The sequence below is a fragment of the Procambarus clarkii genome, chromosome 17 (assembly GCF_040958095.1).
Source record: "Procambarus clarkii isolate CNS0578487 chromosome 17, FALCON_Pclarkii_2.0, whole genome shotgun sequence".
Taxonomy (NCBI): Eukaryota; Metazoa; Arthropoda; class Malacostraca; order Decapoda; family Cambaridae; genus Procambarus; species Procambarus clarkii.
The window spans coordinates 46818538-46841540 of NC_091166.1; the positions used below are offsets into that span (position 1 = coordinate 46818538).

A 23003-nucleotide genomic window follows, 5' to 3' on the forward strand; every position below is an offset into this window, starting at 1 on the left:
TAAATGTATTAATAAAAAGAGCTACGAGGAGAGGCTAGATGCATTTAATATGCTAAATCTAGAAAATAGAAGAAAAAGAGGTGAAAGGATCAATACATACAAAATAGTAACAGGAATCTACAAAACTGATATAGAATAATTCTTAAAACTCTGAACTTTAGGAACGAGAGGTCATTTTTTTTTTTTTTTTTTTTTTTGGGAGATATATACAAGAGTTGTTACATTCTTGTACAGCCACTAGTACGCGTAGCGTTTCTATATTTAAGGTAACCAAACAGAGCTGCCTAACCAAGCAGAGCTGCCGATCGAAGAAATATAAGAAAAATTAACCTTCGCAAACAGAGTGGTAGACGGTTGGAACAAGTTAAGTGAAAAGATGGTGGAGGCCAAGACCGTCAGTAGTTTCAAAGCGTTATATGACAAAGAGTACTGAGAAGACGGGACACCACGAGCATAGCTGTCATCCTGTTACTACACTTAGGAAATTATGGTGAAGTAGATACTTACAGCTGGCGGTTGGCGGTAAACTGAGGGTCAGTACAGTGGCCAGCAGTAAGAACATACTGCTGGGTGATCAGGGCCCCACCACACGCCCACACCACCTGCTGCTGGCTGCTCGCTGTACAATATCAACACATTAGTACTTGCTTTATCCTTTCCACTATATGCAGCATAAAACTTATATTTTATATTTATATTATTGAGTTATCTTTCTTAATAATCAGTAGTTGATTTGAAAAAAAAAAAACGTAGTTTTGTAGTAATACTTTTTTTTAATAAATTTAAAAACAAAATTAAATTTTGTGTCGGTTATATTTACTAAGGTATGTATTCAGAAAGAGGTGTTCATTTCTTGGTGAATATGAATCATTGTATCTGTCCTTACGCTTAATAGGCTATTGACCACAGCGTCACATTTCTGGTGCTTAAGGTGTTTCCATCACTAATATTGAGGCTTTCTTCCACCAATGAGCACCACTGGCTAGGTTGAGACGCTTCTGGCTAGCCTAACCCACTTAACAGTGATCATACTCCCACGTAAGCTGATCATGGTTCAATGGGTAGTGTGAGTGAGTGCAGGGTGTTGGATTTGATCTCATTAAATGACCTCCCTACCTAATAGTTACACGAGGTTCTTCTGATGCTGTGTTGTGTACTGTGAGGTTTCTTTGAGGCCAAGCTCACTATTCTGGTAGAGTCAGATTAGTGCCTAAGCATAAGATATTTGGCCCAAGCACAATAAATCATGGAAGATTATATTAAAAACGAGCAAACTGGTTGCAAATTACCATTAATCCCCTGTCTAGTTTCTTTACCATTCTAATATTTCTTCATTCTAACTGGCTGTAAAATTCAAGTTTTTTATTAGAACCAACTATGTAATACGAGACTTTTCGTTAGAACAAAATTTATCTTACAAAAGATTTAATTCGAATTAACTGTTAATAAAATATATATATTTTTTTGAGAACTAGATATAAAATACAATGTTTATAACGTCTTAATACTAATTATGAGAGCTCATTGAAATAAAATAATGCAGAGATCATCCTTCAACAGCCTTCACTAACCACAGGGTTTGAAGGCACAGAAAAACAAGAAACTTAGGCTACAAGGTAGAACAACTTGTAGGAGATGTAGACATCACAAGTCTCAAGTCAGAAACACAGGTAGAAACACAGGTACTCACAGGTAGAAACACAGGTACTCACAGGTATAGCCCAGCAGAGTCATCCAAGGGTAAGCGCCGATCGGAGCGTCCTCGCCGAAGAAGATGCGAGTCTGACCGTTGCTGGGGGAGCCACAGGTGCGCGGCAACAGCGATTCCCCATTACCAGGGTTGCTGGGGGGCAGGGTGGGCACTACCGGGGGCGCCGTGGGCGGTGTCGGAACTGTGGGTCTGGTTGTGGGTCGCCCAGGACCTGCAGGTCTGGCTGTGGGTCGCCCAGGACCCGCAGGTCTGGCTGTCAGCCGGTCAGGAACTGGAGGCCGGACTGTGGGCACAGTAGGAGCCGAATCCCCGCTCTGGTCTGGACAGCACGCCTGTGCCAGAAGGAAACAAAACACTGTAGCTGATATTGCGTCTTATGATCTTTGGGGAAATTCAGAAATGCGGGAATGTGAGGCTTCTGGAACTGTTGCTCACGAAACTAAGATTTCTACTCCATAACCTACTATTCAGCACCATTGGCCGGTACCACCGTTGTTACTTTCGGAAGGATACTTGGAATTAAAGGCCATCTTTCAAGAATTGACAGTTGACATTTATATTACTAGTTACTCTACATGTGTGAATATCATAGACCAACCAAACCTATAGTCACTGTTGGGAAATGGAATCACTACATAACTGACTGCCCGCGATCTGATTGATTAATTGATCAAGATTAAGCCACCCAAACGGTGGCACGGGCATGAATAACCCTTAGGTGAAGGCTGTTTGGAGCCATTACTAATACCAATAGCTGATACTGGAGATCTGTCGATGGATGTTGACCCCGACCAATTCACAAAACATTTAGGGACCACAATATATTATACATCGTCACACACACACAACTCGCCCAAGGTGTAATGTGTCGGGTGGGGGGTGTGTTGGTCTGGTCAAGGTCCCACTAGCCTAGATAGGTCAAGATCTGACTTGGGTCTAAGGTGTTTTTAAACCCTCAAGCTCTCTAAGAAATGTATATGTTTATCTCTCAGAATGTTCGGTAATATGTTTATTGTTTGTGATGGGTGTTCATATATGTACGAACACGTTGTACTGAACGGGGTGAGAATAGCTTGAGCTACCTCATCCCTTTGTGTGTATTTTACCACAATAAACTTATTTCAATTTCAAGCTCTCTCTCCGTCTCTCTGAACTCTCAACTTGCTATCCTATTATAGAGGAGCCAGGGAACTAAGTTACCATTAACTAGCAGCAGGATCTCTGGCGCCGCAATTACCTCTCTCATGCTAGACTACTCTTTATGTTACTTTATAAAACCATTTATGGTATTACAGAAAGAATTGGTATATAAAACAATTAATATTTATAAGCAAGTAACAAGTGTAACTTCAACAGCATCTCAATGATATGAATTATGTCCCTATCTCAGTAGCATCCTCAACGGCACAATCCCTGTCCCTCTTGCAATGCTAACAACTGTGCTTGTTAACAGAACGCAATATGAAGCAGCAATAACACTCACCATTGGCTCCCTCCTGTTGCTGAAGCCGCAGAGGGCGTTCTGCAGTCTCCTGATCTCTTGTCTGTTAGGTCGGCCCTCAAGAATGGAAGAAAAGGTGGGGCAGTCCGCAATACGGATACACGGCTCGCCGTTGAAGCATCTGGGACGCGATGTTGGAAACACTGCAAGAGATGTCTTTGGTTGAATCTCAGAAGGCGTGAGGTTAGTTGTGCTTTTGCTGGTTATCTGCATTTTGGCTCAGGTTAATTTTGGAGAACTGGAGAGATGTGGATTTTTTCCAAATGTGTACTGTGTGTGTGTGTGTGTGTGTGTGTGTGTGTGTGTGTGTGTGTGTGTGTGTGTGTGTGTGTGTGTGTGTGTGTGTGTGTGTGTGTGTGTGTACACTCGCCTAGCAATCTTTGTCCCATGTAGTTAGGCTAGTCCCGTTTCAATTGTTTTGGTTTAATTTTCCCTCCGTTCTCTGTATTTTTTCCACTCCCTCATGCTTTTTGTCTTAGACTGTTGACATTGTTTGTTAAACGGCAAGTGCCACTCCCTTCAGTGATGCCACAGCGGAGAAAGTTCTAGTAGAGCTGAACTTTATACCCGACTTCTGTTGCGGGCATGTTGTTGACATCTTCCAGGTACCAGACAGAACACTCAGCGAGGCTGAGGGACCTCCAGTGAAGCTCTGTGCTTAGTTTTAAACAAACCTCCATTTAGGTATTACTTTTCTACAGCTCACAAGATTGAAGTTAGATTCCCGAAGGTAATGACCCTCTCCTGTCATTACATCCTCATGCATATAAATTGTTGAGTTTGTCCGTTTGAATTTACGGGCTATTCATGCCCGTGCCACCTCTTGGGTGGCTTAATCTTCATCAGTCAAATCAATCTTTTAAATTCACTTTGTCTCTGAGAATGTTAAGCTGACATTAGTTAAATATGTTGCGTCTATTAAAAGTGTAAAATCAGCTTTGAAGCAGTCATTTGTCAAATCAATTCCTAAATGAAGAATAACCTAAATAATTTAAAGAACATTTCTGCTACATTGATTATTCCCTTTCGACTATTACCATTTCGACAAATTACAAAATGTGTCAAATACAAATGAAACCCCCCCCCCCCCCCCACAGAGAAATTAAGAAAACATGTTTGAGCTCTTTTGTATTCTTAAACACATCTTCAGAGGCTTATTAGGTGATAATATACATGCATTACTCAGTATTATTATTATTATTATTATTATTATTATTATTATTATATTATATATATATATATGTCGTACCTAGTAGCCAGAACGCACTTCTCAGCCTACTATGCAGGGCCCAATTTGCCTAATAAGCCAAGTTTTCATGAATTAATTGTTTTTCGACTACCTAACCTAACTTTTTGGGCTACCTAATCTAACCTATAAAGATAGGTTAGGTTGGGTTTGGATAGGTTAGGTAGGGTTGGTTAGGTTCGGTCATATATCTACGTTAATTTTAACTCCAATAAAAAAAAATGACCTCATACATAATGAAATGGGTAGCTTTATCATTTCATAAGAAAAAAATTAGAGAAAATATATTAATTCAGGAAAACTTGGCTTATTAGGCAAATCGGGCATTGCATAGTAGGCTGAGAAGTGCGTTCTGGCTACTAGGTACGATATATATATATATATATATATATATATATATATATATATATATATATATATATATATATATATATATATATATATATATATATATATATATATATTATAGGTCGATATGAGAATGGAAAAGTAGACCTTAGAATGGGGACACGACTCCAATCCTACTGTTGATGACTGAAAAAATGCATCAACTCATCTATTTAATTATTCCTGACAATTTGCTAACAATAAATGGGTCTAACTTAAACAGCCCGGGGAAAATATTGATCATATTATTTGATTTAATTAAACTATGTTTCCCGTTCATGAATGATTTACAAGAGGCTAGTTTTGTAACATTATTTTTTAATGGGATGATTTGTGATATCTCCATTTACTGAGAGCACAGCAAAGGTGTCTTATGTCTTAATACGTCTAAATATTGTTATTGTATTAAAGAATTTGAATACGATTAAAGATGTATTAATAGAGAAACTTTAGAGGGGATTAATCAACATATTTATAGCATTTGAAACCAGTGAGGAGTCGATTGTCCGTTAGGCATGATAAACATCCAATTGATTGGAACAATGTTAAAAAATGGCTTCTTGTTTGCAATTCATAGATAGAAATATACTGGAATCAAGTTGAATTAAACTATTTTCATTGTTGTAATCATTTGCCCTTTACAATTGTGATAGACCCATTTATTAACAAAATTGCAGGAACAAATAAAAGGTTAATGTGGAAAAATTATTTGTTTTACTTAATATTTCACGATGTCTCTGATGACGCGTTGGAGGAGATGAAAACGCTCAAAGAAAAAGTATTTCTATATAAATATTTTTTTCAGAGTGCACAAGTTAAAGACGTTAAACTCAACTGTTCTGAGTGACATATGGGTAAAACACTCTCCGGTGTCTAGGCCTATTATAGGCTGACCTGGCTCGTTTTGCAGAGATGAGGCAGTTCTGGCCGGCGGGATGCCACGTACGTACTGGGCTGCAGGGTAGAGCCCCACTTAAGGTTAGTGATTAGTAAAACACACATACATATACACACATGTAAACAGACGCACGCACATACATATACACACGTGTAAACATAGACGCGCATACATATACAGTGGAAATAAAGGTATATGGAATCATGGAATATTAGAGGGACTGATATAATAGACAAATATACAGTGTGTAGTATAAATTAGCGGAGATGGAAAGAGTTGGAAAAGCCAAAGAGACACCAGGAAGACACGAAGAGGCACATGAAGCAGCTCAGTGCTGTACAGCGGTACAAGAGACAATACCATACTATGAACACATCATAAGATGCGCTTCCTTCACGCTGTTGTTCGAACCTGCAAAGATGCTTGAGTACACTTTAGTTAAGTTCACACACAAATACTTCACAGGTCCTCATGGCCGAGCAGACTGCGCTCGGGAATCCTAATCCAACGGACCTGGGTTCGATTCCCAGCCGAGACGGAAACAAATAGCCAGAGTTTCTTTCACCTGATGATATTGTTCACCTAGCAGTAACAGGTAATTGGGAGTTAGATGTTGCTTCTTGCCAATAGGAAAACCAATTAACATAAGGCGGACGACACCACAGTCTTCACACCCACACAGGATTCTATAGAGGGAGAACTAACTACCCTGGGTGGGGGAAGAAAATTATATATATATATATATATATATATATATATATATATAACTGAAAACTCACACCCCAGAAGTGACTCGAACCCATACTCCCACAACTGGTATGTACAGGGACGCCTTAATCCGCTTGACCATCACGACCGGACATAAGGAAGTGATAGCCGAGGCTATTTGAACCACTTCCCCGCCGGCACTCGGATGGTAATCTTGGGCATAGCATTTTATCAAATCACCTCATTCTTTGGGGCACACGTGAGGAACACAAATGCAAACAAGCCTGAATGGTCCCCAGGACTATATACAACTGAAAACTCACACCCCAGAAGTGACTCGAACCCATACTCCCACAACTGGTATGTACAGGGACGCCTTAATCCGCTTGACCATCACGACCGGACATAAGGAAGTGATAGCCGAGGCTATTTGAACCACTTCCCCGCCGGCACTCGGATGGTAATCTTGGGCATAGCATTTTATCAAATCACCTCATTCTTTGGGGCACACGTGAGGAACACAAATGCAAACAAGCCTGAATGGTCCCCAGGACTATATACAACTGAAAACTCACACCCCAGAAGTGACTCGAACCCATACTCCCACAACTGGTATGTACAGGGACGCCTTAATCCGCTTGACCATCACGACCGGACATAAGGAAGTGATAGCCGAGGCTATTTGAACCACTTCCCCGCCGGCACTCGGATGGTAATCTTGGGCATAGCATTTTATCAAATCACCTCATTCTTTGGGGCACACGTGAGGAACACAAATGCAAACAAGCCTGAATGGTCCCCAGGACTATATACAACTGAAAACTCACACCCCAGAAGTGACTCGAACCCATACTCCCACAACTGGTATGTACAGGGACGCCTTAATCCGCTTGACCATCACGACCGGACATAAGGAAGTGATAGCCGAGGCTATTTGAACCACTTCCCCGCCGGCACTCGGATGGTAATCTTGGGCATAGCATTTTATCAAATCACCTCATTCTTTGGGGCACACGTGAGGAACACAAATGCAAACAAGCCTGAATGGTCCCCAGGACTATATACAACTGAAAACTCACACCCCAGAAGTGACTCGAACCCATACTCCCACAACTGGTATGTACAGGGACGCCTTAATCCGCTTGACCATCACGACCGGACATAAGGAAGTGATAGCCGAGGCTATTTGAACCACTTCCCCGCCGGCACTCGGATGGTAATCTTGGGCATAGCATTTTATCAAATCACCTCATTCTTTGGGGCACACGTGAGGAACACAAATGCAAACAAGCCTGAATGGTCCCCAGGACTATATACAACTGAAAACTCACACCCCAGAAGTGACTCGAACCCATACTCCCACAACTGGTATGTACAGGGACGCCTTAATCCGCTTGACCATCACGACCGGACATAAGGAAGTGATAGCCGAGGCTATTTGAACCACTTCCCCGCCGGCACTCGGATGGTAATCTTGGGCATAGCATTTTATCAAATCACCTCATTCTTTGGGGCACACGTGAGGAACACAAATGCAAACAAGCCTGAATGGTCCCCAGGACTATATACAACTGAAAACTCACACCCCAGAAGTGACTCGAACCCATACTCCCACAACTGGTATGTACAGGGACGCCTTAATCCGCTTGACCATCACGACCGGACATAAGGAAGTGATAGCCGAGGCTATTTGAACCACTTCCCCGCCGGCACTCGGATGGTAATCTTGGGCATAGCATTTTATCAAATCACCTCATTCTTTGGGGCACACGTGAGGAACACAAATGCAAACAAGCCTGAATGGTCCCCAGGACTATATACAACTGAAAACTCACACCCCAGAAGTGACTCGAACCCATACTCCCACAACTGGTATGTACAGGGACGCCTTAATCCGCTTGACCATCACGACCGGACATAAGGAAGTGATAGCCGAGGCTATTTGAACCACTTCCCCGCCGGCACTCGGATGGTAATCTTGGGCATAGCATTTTATCAAATCACCTCATTCTTTGGGGCACACGTGAGGAACACAAATGCAAACAAGCCTGAATGGTCCCCAGGACTATATACAACTGAAAACTCACACCCCAGAAGTGACTCGAACCCATACTCCCACAACTGGTATGTACAGGGACGCCTTAATCCGCTTGACCATCACGACCGGACATAAGGAAGTGATAGCCGAGGCTATTTGAACCACTTCCCCGCCGGCACTCGGATGGTAATCTTGGGCATAGCATTTTATCAAATCACCTCATTCTTTGGGGCACACGTGAGGAACACAAATGCAAACAAGCCTGAATGGTCCCCAGGACTATATACAACTGAAAACTCACACCCCAGAAGTGACTCGAACCCATACTCCCACAACTGGTATGTACAGGGACGCCTTAATCCGCTTGACCATCACGACCGGACATAAGGAAGTGATAGCCGAGGCTATTTGAACCACTTCCCCGCCGGCACTCGGATGGTAATGAGGTGATTTGATAAAATGCTATGCCCAAGATTACCATCCGAGTGCCGGCGGGGAAGTGGTTCAAATAGCCTCGGCTATCACTTCCTTATGTCCGGTCGTGATGGTCAAGCGGATTAAGGCGTCCCTGTACATACCAGTTGTGGGAGTATGGGTTCGAGTCACTTCTGGGGTGTGAGTTTTCAGTTGTATATAGTCCTGGGGACCATTCAGGCTTGTTTGCATTTGTGTTCCTCACGTGTGCCCCAAAGAATGAGGTGATTTGATAAAATGCTATGCCCAAGATTACCATCCGAGTGCCGGCGGGGAAGTGGTTCAAATAGCCTCGGCTATCACTTCCTTATGTCCGGTCGTGATGGTCAAGCGGATTAAGGCGTCCCTGTACATACCAGTTGTGGGAGTATGGGTTCGAGTCACTTCTGGGGTGTGAGTTTTCAGTTGTATATAGTCCTGGGGACCATTCAGGCTTGTTTGCATTTGTGTTCCTCACGTGTGCCCCAAAGAATGAGGTGATTTGATAAAATGCTATGCCCAAGATTACCATCCGAGTGCCGGCGGGGAAGTGGTTCAAATAGCCTCGGCTATCACTTCCTTATGTCCGGTCGTGATGGTCAAGCGGATTAAGGCGTCCCTGTACATACCAGTTGTGGGAGTATGGGTTCGAGTCACTTCTGGGGTGTGAGTTTTCAGTTGTATATAGTCCTGGGGACCATTCAGGCTTGTTTGCATATATATATATATATATATATATATATATATATATATATATATATATATATATATATATATATATAATATATATATATATATATATATATATATATATATATATATATATATATATATATATATATATATATATATATATATATATATAATGTGTGTGTGTGTGTGTGTTAATTTTCCCAAAATCAGTGGACAATGGTGTTTATTTCTATGAGAAATCGGTTTAATATATTTGTTTTTCTTCAAATAGCTACCCATTTACTCTGTATCTTTAAATTTGGGCGACTCGAAAACCTGTATATCCGTGAGGCTGGCACCAAGCTCCTGGTCTCCACCTTGGAACAGAGACAGATGGTGAAGGGTGAGAGAGGAGGGAGATTGTGAGAGACGGTAGAGAGGGAAGGGAAAGACTGTCAGATCAACTCTCTATATAGATTATTTAAAGCTCATTCGTCGTTAAACAAACACAGGCAAACAAAATTAAGCACAAACACAGGCAAACAAAATTAAGCACAAACATACAAACTAATTTAAGTATAAACACATATATACGAAATTAAATTACAAGCAAATGTAAACAAAATTAAGCATAAACACATGTACACAAATACACAAAAAACTACACTAACTTGAAATATAGATTATATATATATATATATATATATATATATATATATATATATATATATATATATATATATATATATATATATATATATATATATATATTATACTGAAAACTCCACACCCCAGAAGTGACTCGAACCCATACTGCCAGGAGCACTATGCAACTGGTGTACAGGAGACCTTAACCACTCGACCATCAGTGACCGTACAAAACGAGGTGATAACCGAGGCTATTTGAACCACCACCTCGACGACACTTTGAAGGTAATGTTGGGCATGGTTGTTTTATCTTCATGCCCAAGATTACCATCAACCATGCCCAAGATTACCATCAACCATGCCCAAGATTACCCTCAACCATGCCCAAGATTACCATCAACCATGCCCAAGATTACCATCAACCATGCCCAAGATTACCCTCAACCATGCCCAAGATTACCATCAACCATGCCCAAGATTACCATCAAAGTGTCGTCGAGGTGGTGGTTCAAGTAGCCTCGGCTATCACCGAGGCTATTAGAACAATGAGGTGCTTTGAACCAGCGCCACCCTAGGTATACTCCCAGCAGTGTACCTTAACCCCTGCACCACGACATGACATAAATTACGCAACCTGGGACTCCACTGAATCCACAAGACGTCTGCAGGCTTCTACTGAAGCCAATCTAAGTGTTACATATACCCCCCCCCCCAGCCATGAACTCTGGTATAGGTAAAGTAGTTCATCAACTGCACGCTTCGCCTTCAGAGGCACAAAGGTGAGGTGCAGGTCACTCACTACAGGCGAGGCGCAGGCTGGTCACTACAGGAAAGGTACAGTACAAGGGACTCTGGGATTTCCCAAAGGTGAGGCACCTCACATACACCTCACAATAGGATGTTTACAATCCTCCCGAGGTATATATATAGCAGCAGGACTCAACAGCACCAGTGGTGAACCCTTTATCCCCTGTATTCTGTATTTCCCCTCTCAAGAGAATCTAAGCCCCCCCCCCTTTCAAGAGAATCTAAGCCCCCCCTTTCAAGAGAATCTAAACCCCTCTCAAGAGAATCTAACCCCCCCCCTGTCAAGAGAATCTAACCCCCCCCCCTCTCAAGAGAATCTAAACCCCTCTCTCAAGAGAATCTAAACCCACGAAGTAAACTTTACAGAATAAGAAAGATTCCTAATGTCTGTAACTAGCTTCGGCCTCAATACTGCAAGACAATTAGCGTTTCAACTGCTGTTGTATACTGATATACTAATGTAGAATGCTGAATTACCATTGTCATATACTGGTAATACTGTTGTCGTATATTGTTATACCATTGTTGTATACCGGTATACTGTTGTTGGCTGCTCATTTACCATTGTCGTATACTAGTATACTCTTGTTATATACCAATATATTTGCTATGAATGTCTCTCTCCCTCTCGATAGGGGGTAGAGTCTTTGGTTGTCTAGGGTCGTGGAGGTAAAGTCTGGAGAAGGTACACTTGGGCTGGCAGGATGCTGGCATATTTTAGCTATTTACTGACAAAGTATGATAGCTAGAACTATGTTTTATATTATATAAAAAGAAAAATTTGAAATAAACATGAATAGTAATACCAGGAACTGATGGTATGATATTCCGAAAATAGTTTTTTTTTTTACTTCTCACTGACATTATATCAATTGGCACTTATTTCCAATGCGCCAAGCATGACCCGACCATGTTGGGCACGTTCCCCGCATGAATCTGGGTACAAAGTTGGGTGAGGCTAGCCCCAAGTGTCTGGCCTCTAACCTCGGACAGATATACAGACAGATAAACAGTGTGTGTGTGTGTGTATTTAGTGAGAAAGAAGAGACAAGACACTAACCTTGCCTCTCGCTGCGGTGAGGTAACACTGGAGGCGGGCCCAGGAGCAGCAGCAGGACCAGTACTCCACCACCAGTTCTTCCCAACCATATCATATTGCTGGTGACAGAGATAAGTTGTAAGTTGCAATGTTGATAAGTTGAAGTTGATAAGTAGTAAGTTACAAGTTGTAAGTGCGATGCTTGGTTCCTTTAACACAACATGAATTGATTATTTGTGGCAATCGGTTCGCTGATTTGTTATGTGTAACGTTTTTTATAAACTGTGATGAGAATACTGTTAATATCCGAGTATGCGAGAGGCATTGACCAGATGTTACTCCCTGTAAACACACACATCTTTGCTCTTGCTCGAGTGCAACCACACTCCAGTAATTTTTTAAAATTGTATATTATATATTTATCTGTTAGATTAAGGACCTGCCCGAAACGCTGTGCGTGCTACTAGCTTTACAAGAACGTAAACACAATGCTTTGTACCCCTCACAACGCAATGTACCTTCTTGTATATATAAATAAATAAATAAAATTTCAAACCCACACTGAGGTCTAAGGCACGACACACAGTGGAATGAAATGATAAAATACAGATTAAAAGGTCAGATACCGTCACACTAGCAGACACGAACCTTGAAGATATAATTTTAAAGGAGGTGGAACTGCCTCATTTGACGTGGTGGATAAAGAAGATAAAAAAAAATACTGGAAAGTGCAGTGTGGGAGATGGCGGACGAACTCATTATGTACACCGTCTGGGCCCGCCACCATACAACTGCAGGGAGTTAGTGCAGACTGGAGTTCAGAAAGGGAGAAAGGGTTGTCATGGGGGAGCTGCAGATGGGTGCTAGGCGACGCGGCTCAATAAAGGGTTTACGAGTAGGGAAAGTAGGAAAATGGTGAGTACCGGAGCTAACTGTTGAAGAGTACGACCCCAGTTCGTTCACGACCAGCGACGGATCTACCACAATAGAACCATGAGAGTGAAGGACAGGCGAGATGTCCGGCACAAATTAACCTGCAATCTTACAGATTTTCTTCCAGATCTGTCCGACAACGGACAGTTATCGGGAAGGGTCAAAGGACAGAAGGACAGGCCGACAACAAAAATGGGAACTAAAGGTGAAGGAGGTGACAAGAGGGAACAGGTGGAGAATTTACACTAAGATAAAGGGCAGCAGAAGACTAGGAAGACAGGTCTAAAAATCCCGGTCATTGAACCACCAGGAACACCCTTAAAACTTCAGATCAAAATTCAGTCAGAATTTTGGGGACTTGATTTACGATTCTAACCCAAAGGTGACAGAACGAGTAATGTAACATGCACGTTGTATGTAATGCATACATGCATGTAACATTTTCACTCCTATGTGTGTGTTAATATATCTTTTACGTTTATCTTTTATCTTTTTGTCTTTTCAACTTTGAGGCAAGAGAAAACGAAGAACCGAAGTAGCTTGCAGGTTGAAATTTACCTGGGGTGTGCAAGAGGAAGCCCTCATCTTCCCAGCATCACTGACACTTCCCATCATCACTGTTAATGACATGTACAACTATCATCATTTCCCTTGTATCACTGACAATTCAATAGCAATGCTCGTAGGGGGCCTCGTAGCCTGGTGGATAGCGCGCAGGACTCGTAATTCTGTGGCGCGGGTTCGATTCCCGCACGAGGCAGAAACAAATGGGCAAAGTTTCTTTCACCCTAAATGCCCCTGTTACCTAGCAGTAAATAAGTACCTGGGAGTTAGTCAGCTGTCACGGGCTGCTTCCTGGGGGTGGAGGCCTGGTCGAGGACCGGGCCGCGGGGACACTAAAAGCCCCGAAATCATCTCAAGATAACCTCAAGATAACCTCAAGATGCTACTTCAGAATCACCCCACCCCCCACGTCTTCACAATCACTGCCACGTCTTTACAATTAAACAAAGTTAGAGAAGATTCAGCGGTATGCCACCAGGCTCGTCCTAGAACTGAGAGGTATGAGCTACGAGGAAAGGCTAAAAAAACTGAACCTCACGTCCCTGGAAATCAAAAGGGGAGACATGATAACCACCTACAAAATTCTCAGGGGAATTGACAGGGTGGACAAAGACAAACTCTTCAGCACGGGTGGGACACGAACAAAGGGACACAGGTGGAAACTGAGTACCGAGATGAGCCACAGAGACGCCAGAAAGAATTTTTTCAGTGTCAGAGTAGTTAATAAATGGAATGCACTAGGAAGTGATGTGGTGGAGGCTGACTCCATACACAGTTTCAAGTGTAGATATGTATAGCCCAGTAGGCTCAGGAATCTGTACACCAGTTGATTGACAGTTGAGAGGCGGGACCAAAGAGACAAAGCTCAACCCCCGCAAGCACAATTAGGCAAGTACAATCACTCCCACGTCTTCACAATCACCACCACGTCTTCACAATCACCACCACGTCTTCACAATCACCACCACGTCTTCACAATCACCACCACGTCTTCACAATCACCACCACGTCTTCACAATCACCACCACGTCTTCACAATCACCACCACGTCTTCACAATCACCACCACGTCTTCACAGTCACCACCACGTCTTCACAATCACCACCACGTCTTCACAGTCACCACCACGTCTTCACAATCACCACCACGTCTTCACAAGTCACCACCACGTCTTCACAATCACCACCACGTCTTCACAGTCACCACCACGTCTTCACAGTCACCACCACGTCTTCACAATCACCACCACGTCTTCACAATCACCACCACGTCTTCACAATCACCACCACGTCTTCACAATCACCACCACGTCTTCACAATCACCAGCACGTCTTCACAATCACCACCACGTCTTTACAATCACCACCACGTCTTCACAATCACTACCACGATCGCTAACATTTACATTATCACTGCTACTGCCACATTATAATTACGATTACCGCAACATCACATTTTTACCAACTTTACCGAGACTTCCCCAACATCGCTTCCACTTTCCAGCATCAATACTATTTATATTTCATTAATAACACATCCTCAACAGCAGTGATATTGGGGGAGTGGCACCACCACTGCCACTCCACCCACCATCACTGTCAGTTGACCGCGTAACCTTCACTTGAGCGCCGGAGCACAGTACCTGTTTAGTATTATGTGTAATATAAGTATGATCTCTCGACCGTGGGGGAAGGTTATTAAAGCCACCACCACAACTTCCTCTTCAACCAGCAAGTATACTTTAACCCGGAACTAAAGCCAGGAGTAAACTCTCAGTGTGTATATACACTGAGAAGTCAGCTGGTACACCTGGAGCCCATGTCTCGTGTTTACCTTTTGGTGAGCGAGGCGCAAATGGCTGTGGTGGTGGCGAGTAGCTCGCTTGATATATCCCCGCCACGGGTGGCTGGCTGGCCTACCCCCACCACACCCTGGAGCTGGGCTCAGCTTGACCCGGGTGGTTGAGCCCAGCTGGAGCTGAGATTCCAAAGGGTTGAGACGAACTAGGCCTGAGATCACGAGGGTTGAGCTGAGTTTGGCCTGAGAGAGGGTACCCAATGTTGGATTTCAGGCAGTGCCCCCCCTTCCCTGTGCACTCTGGCTGTGGTACTGGAGTTCCGACTCCAACGCTTTCTCTTTAAATGCACAATGAAATCCCAGTAACGCAACCTGTCCTCTACTCAAGTTCATTCCATCCAGCAGTCGACCCCACAGACGCATTCATAACTTTTTACATGCTGTTCATTCAAAACGCGTTTTTTTTAATATAAATATTATAATATATTAGCATATTGTGCATATGTAGGCATAGGTTAGGTTAGGTGTTTAGGTTCTGTTGGCCATTATTTGTTTTTGTAATACGTGGGTGAAATAGTCTTTTTACAGTCTCCGTGGTGTACACGAAGTACGTAGTCTACAGAAATTTAGTCTCCGTGGTGTAGTGGTAAGACACTCGCCTGGCGTTCCGCGAGCGCTATGTCATGAGTTCGTATCCTGGCCGGGGAGGATTTACTATGCGCAATTCCTTAACTGTAGCCTCTGTTTAACGCAACAGTAAAATGTGTACTTGGATGAAAAAACGATTCTTCGCAACAGGGGATCGTATTCCAGGGACTTGCCCGAAACGCTACGCGTACTAGTGGCTGTACAAGAATGTAACAACTCTTGTATATATCTCAAAAAAAAAAAAAAAAAAAAAAAAAAAAAAAAAAAAAAAAAAAAATATTTCAACCCGTCCTCGACTCAAGTCCATTACATTCAGCGGTCAACCCACAGACGCATTCATAAATTTTAACATGCTGTTCATTCAAAACGGGAATTTTCTCAAATATAAATTAATATTATAATATATTAGCATATTGTGCATATATAGGCATAGGTTAGGTTAGGTGTTTAGGTTCTGTTGGCGATTATTTGTATTTGTAGTACGTGGGTGAAGCATTTATAGCGTTGTGATTCGAACAAAATTCGTCAGTGAAGCACTTGTTCCGGATATGTTCGAACGTCATCAGTTATGTGTCAGCCCGTCCTCCAAACAAAGATCCAAAAGTGATTCCATGCACCCTCCAAACCCCCTGTTTATGAATGAAAAGCTATTTACACACGACTCACAACTGCTGACGTTCGAGCATATCCGGAACAAGTGCTTCACTGACGAATTTTGTTCGAATCACAACGCTATAAATGCTTCACCCACGTACTACAAATACAAATAATCCCCAACAGAACCTAAACACCTAACCTAACCTAACCTATGCCTATATATGCACAATATGCTAATATATTATAATATTAATTTATACTTGAGAAAATTCCCGTTTTGAATGAACAGCATGTTAAAATTTATGAATGCGTCTGTGGGGTCGACCGCTGAATGTAATGGACTTGAGTCGAGGACGGGTTGTATGTGTAAACCGTTTTTAATTCATAAACAGCGGGTTTGGCGGGAGCATGGAATCACTTTTGGGTCTTTGTTTGGAGGACGGACTGCGACTCAACTGATGACGTCCGAACAAATCCGGAACAAGTGCTTCACTGACGACTTTTGTTCGAACCACAACGCTGTAAGTGCTTCACCCACGTACTACAAATACAAATAATCACCAACAGAACCTAAACTTCTAACCTGACCAGTGGCTCAATATGCTAATATATAATAGTAATTTTCTCAAATATAAAAACATTATTTTTATTAAACAGCAAGTTAAAATTGATGAATACGTCTGTGGGGTCGACCGCTGGATGGAATGAACTTGGTCTGAGGACGGGTTGGCTAGAGTACAATTAATGCATGAAACCCTGACTGGGCTTCAATGGAAGCCTCAGGCTCCACTGTTGGACTTGTAAGGGTGGTAACCTTGGGAGGGTTGTTAAGGCCACCACACGTGGTAACTCACCAACCGTCAAGTCCAGAGAACACAAATAACAGGAAGTGCATAATTCGAATGTGTTTTCCAGCAAGATCTGTGTGTCAGGCTTACGGTCATGACTATTCCTGGTTAGCGATCAGAGCGACTACTTGTTAGAATGGTTTACGACCAAAACGACTTGTTTGCGGCTAGAACGGCCGTTTACCTGGAATACGGATAAAATGACTGCTTACCTGACTTGCGACTTAAACGACATCCTTCACTGGACTGAAGCTTAACTGCATGACGGCTTGCTTGATCTGTGGCAAATCGAACGTGTTTACGCTTTAAGGTTCAACAACAAGGTGGCGGCGGCGTACCTGGTGGAATGTTATATGCCGTCCAGTACTCACTCACTCACTCACTCACTCACTCTCACACTCACTCTCTCACACTCACTCACTCACTCTCTCACACTCACTCACTCACTCACTCACTCACTCACTCACTCACTCACTCACTCACTCTCACACTCACTCACTCACTCACTCACTCACTCACTCACTCACTCACTCACTCACTCACTCACTCTCACACTCACTCACTCACTCACTCACTCACTCACTCACTCACTCACTCACTCTCACACTCACTCTCACACTCACACTCACACTCACTCTCACACTCACTCTCACTCTCACTCTCACACTCACACTCACTCTCACACTCACTCTCACACTCACTCTCACACTCACTCTCACACTCACTCTTACTCTCACTCTCACACTCACACTCACACTCACACTCACTCTCACACTCACTCTCACACTCACTCTCACTCTCACTCTCACACTCACACTCACACTCACTCTCACACTCACTCTCACACTCACTCTCACACTCACTCTCACTCTCACTCTCACACTCACACTCACACTCACTCTCACACTCACTCTCACACTCACTCTCACTCTCACTCTCACACTCACACTCACACTCACTCTCACACTCACTCTCACACTCACTCTCACACTCACTCTCACACTCACTCTCACTCTCACACTCACACTCACTCTCACACTCACTCTCACACTCACTCTCACTCTCACTCTCACACTCACACTCACACTCACACTCACTCTCACACTCACTCTCACACTCACTCTCACACTCACTCTCACACTCACTCTCACTCTCACTCTCACACTCACACTCACACTCACTCTCACACTCACTCTCACTCTCACTCTCACACTCACTCTCACACTCACTCTCACTCTCACTCTCACACTCACACTCACTCTCACACTCACTCTCACATTCACTCTCACACTCACTCTCACTCTCACACTCACACTCACACTCACTCTCACACTCACACTCACACTCACTCTCACACTCACTCTCACACTCACTCTCACACTCACTCTCACACTCACTCTCACACTCACACTCACACTCACTCTCACACTCACTCTCACACTCACTCTCACACTCACTCTCACACTCACACTCACACTCACACTCACTCTCACACTCACTCTCACTCTCACTCTCACACTCACACTCACACTCACACTCACTCTCACACTCACTCTCACACTCACTCTCACTCTCACTCTCACACTCACACTCACACTCACTCTCACACTCACTCTCACTCTCACTCTCACACTCACTCTCACACTCACTCTCACTCTCACTCTCACACTCACACTCACTCTCACACTCACTCTCACATTCACTCTCACACTCACTCTCACTCTCACACTCACACTCACACTCACTCTCACACTCACACTCACACTCACTCTCACACTCACTCTCACACTCACTCTCACACTCACTCTCACACTCACTCTCACACTCACACTCACACTCACTCTCACACTCACTCTCACACTCACTCTCACACTCACTCTCACTCTCACACTCACACTCACTCTCACACTCACACTCACACTCACTCTCACACTCACTCTCACTCTCACTCTCACACTCACACTCACTCTCACACTCACACTCACACTCACTCTCACACTCACTCTCACTCTCACACTCACACTCACTCTCACACTCACTCTCACACTCACTCTCACACTCACTCTCACACTCACTCTCACTCTCACTCTCACTCTCACACTCACACTCACTCTCACACTCACACTCACACTCACTCTCACTCTCACACTCACTCTCACTCTCACACTCACACTCACACTCACACTCACTCTCACACTCACTCTCACACTCACTCTCACACTCACTCTCACACTCACACTCACACTCACACTCACTCTCACACTCACTCTCACACTCACTCTCACACTCACTCTCACACTCACACTCACACTCACTCTCACTCTCACACTCACTCTCACTCTCACACTCACACTCACACTCACACTCACTCTCACACTCACTCTCACACTCACTCTCACACTCACTCTCACACTCACTCTCACTCTCACTCTCACACTCACACTCACACTCACACTCACTCTCACACTCACTCTCACACTCACTCTCACTCTCACTCTCACTCTCACACTCACACTCACTCTCACACTCACACTCACACTCACTCTCACTCTCACACTCACTCTCACTCTCACTCTCACACTCACACTCACACTCACACTCACTCTCACACTCACTCTCACACTCACTCTCACACTCACTCTCACTCTCACACTCACACTCACACTCACACTCACTCTCACACTCACTCTCACACTCACTCTCACACTCTCTCTCACACACTCTCTCACACACTCTCTCACACTCACACTCTGGGAGTTCCCAGGAAGTCTGACCAATTATGGTGCGGCCAAACAGCATCAAGTCAGTTTTATGGTGAAGAGTTTTGGTTGTTTTCACATGTTTTTTGTGTATCTTGGTGTGAGCAGTGTTGGGTTGAGAGAGAGTTGGGTAGTGAGGCGCCTGGAAGGCTCGGTAACCAGGTTCTGGGAAGCCCAGGTCTGGAAATTCCCGCATCTGGTTCCCCAGGTAACACATATGGACATCCCCAACCAGGTAGGTGAGTACGCGCGCGCGCATTCTCACAAATGGGGAAACGTTTCTTTCACGTGATCCCTCCGTTCACCTAGCAGTAAATAGTTAGCTGCTATGGGCCACGTTCTGGGACGTGTGTTTGGGGAGATGGGGACACACTCACAGTAGATATGAGAGGAAAAATATGTCGGGAGTCGGTGCACAAGACAAATGACGGCAAGAAAGGCAGTCCAAGAGCTAGAGCCTCCATCTTGCACACAAATAATAAACAAACACCGAAATATATTAGAAAGTTTTCTTTTGCAGAGTGGTAGACGATTGGAACAAGTTAAGTGAGGTGGTGGAGTCCAAAAGGTCAGTAGTGTCAAAGCGTTATACGACAAAGAGTACTGGGAAGACGGGACACCATGAGTGTAGCTCTCATCCTGTAACTACACTTAGACAATTACATACACATTGAGCCTCATGGCTGAGTGGATAGTGCTGGGAGGGGGGGGGGGTCGTAGTCCTAGGGCCCCAGGTTCGATTCCTGACCGAGGCAGAAACAAATGGACAGTGTCTTTCACCCTGATGTACCTGTTCACTTAGCAGTAAATAGGTACCTGGGAGTTTAGACAGCTGTTTCTTGGGGATGTGTGAGAGAGTGTTGAGAGAAAAATCTGGTAGACAGAGTAAGAGATACTGGTTAAAAAGGCGGAGCCCAAGAGCTAATAGCTCCATTCTGCAGGTACAAATAGTACACACACACCTCGCACCCTCAAGGCTGAGTGGACAACCCATCCTCCTAATAGAACGTAGCATTGACGTACTATCTGTCATGTTCACAGAAAATGGTACCATCCGTTTTCTATGTGCGGCGGCTGAGACGCCAGAGAGAAGGAAGGTAAAAAAACAAGTACAGGACGCCTGCCAAGCTTGGTAGCTACTAGTCATGTAATCATATTAAGTATTAAAGTCAGTAACCAAGTCATGACTTTACATCAACCCTACAACCAAGACTTCCTCAGTAACACACAAACACCACACTATCTACTCAAGGCCAAAAATCGTCGTACTAGAAAATGGTAGCCGCTCGCGAAATTGACAATACTGTCCCGTTTTCTACCGCTTTACTTGTAGGTTACGAAAGGGCAATTTAGTACGAAAGTTTCTTGACGTTGGAAAACCTTAGGATGACGTGCTGGAGTGAACAGTGCTCAGAGAGTCGTAGTCCTAAGGGCCCAGGTTCGATTCTCGCCCAAGGCAAAAGTAAGTAATTATCAAAAGAAGGCACCAAACCGGGAAGGCTATGTAGCACCATTAAAGTGGGGAATAATCAGAGGGTGCTAAATATCACCAAGGATGCCAATACGAGAACAAAAACTCATAAGGCGAACGATATCAAAAGTATCCGAACCCGAGGCAAAAACAAATGGGCAGTTTGTCACCTGATGCCCCTGTTCAACTAGCAGTAAATAGGTACATTTAGAGTTAGCTGCTACGGGCTGTTTCCTGGTATGTGTATTTATGCAGGGAAGAGATCTCAGTAGTAGACACAGGAAAAATGTATGTTGTACACATAATGGAAAAATAAAACGAAGGTGGGGGTCAAAGACTAATAACTATTCTGTACACGTGCGCACACATACGAACACATCTGTGACCTGTGCAAGGAATCAGGAAATTGGGGTCCATAGAATTATCCAAATCGGCCCAAATCGGGCCAAAACTACACAAATCGTCCTAGCATTACGTAAGTAATGAAGAAATATGGTATATTTACTTACTATAATGTTGGTGCTACACGTAGAACATGATCAAACCTAATTTTACTCTGAAATAATCTAATTTCATAACGAAATGAGACGTAAATATGCGAGAGGTGACGCCATAGGAAGTCGACGGTCCAAGCGACAATTATGTGGAGCGACTTATCCAAGATATATGGTCGCCTGGAGAGTGTTTGCTGCCATAACAGCCTCCTGTACACAGTGATCCAGTCGTCGTACATACATGTATGTATATCTTGGCGCGCGGATTGAACGCTCCTGGCTGGACGTTCTTTCCACGCCTTACCTGGAACTCATCTTTGAATTCAGCTGGCTTCTTTGGGCCAGTGTGTGCTCACTGCAGCTACCCAGGGGTTCACAGGACCGGGGGAGGCCGGAGCCTCCCTAATGGACGCCTCCCCGAGCGGGGGCGCCATGGATGTTGACAGCAAGTCCCAGAGTGGAAAACGTCTGCTGGAAAATGAGTCGGCTGATGCTGCCCCAGAGCGAGACGCTAAGAGGATGTCTTCCCCTTCAGAAGACCTTAGTCTTGTGGTACCCCGTTCCTCGTTTGTGGTAGTCCTAATCCAGTCAGAATCAGGTCAGTGCGTCTTTGCAAATCCTCGTACCTTAGGTGCAGCAATCGAGGCTTCCGTATTGTGGCCACATTGCCTGCCTGAGACCATACGTACCCTGGGTAGGGGTGCAGCACTGAAGCTACATATCAGAAAGGAGGCTCTATCACACATCTGTGTATCTGACATTATTAAGTTGGGGGACTGGCCTG

General features: G+C 43.9%; 1 protein-coding gene across 8 annotated transcripts in view; it reads right to left on the reverse strand.

Annotated features, from left to right (window-relative positions):
* The window catches only part of LOC123772496 (CLIP domain-containing serine protease HP8), a 29568-nt gene extending 11751 nt beyond the window's left edge, over nucleotides 1–17817 (reverse strand). Inside the window, exons 1-6 of one of the 8 annotated variants that reach the window (XM_069325947.1) lie at nucleotides 17708–17817; nucleotides 12130–12227; nucleotides 5740–5799; nucleotides 3195–3355; nucleotides 1713–2043; nucleotides 508–619 (exon numbers count right to left, since the gene is read on the reverse strand). In XM_069325947.1, the coding sequence (XP_069182048.1) occupies nucleotides 508–619; nucleotides 1713–2043; nucleotides 3195–3355; nucleotides 5740–5799; nucleotides 12130–12227; nucleotides 17708–17730 (785 nt within the window). In that variant the 5' untranslated portion in view covers nucleotides 17731–17817. The other 7 variants (XM_045765714.2, XM_069325949.1, XM_069325948.1 and 4 more) reach the window with 7 other exon arrangements.
* Between the last annotated feature and the right edge of the window lie 5186 nt (nucleotides 17818–23003).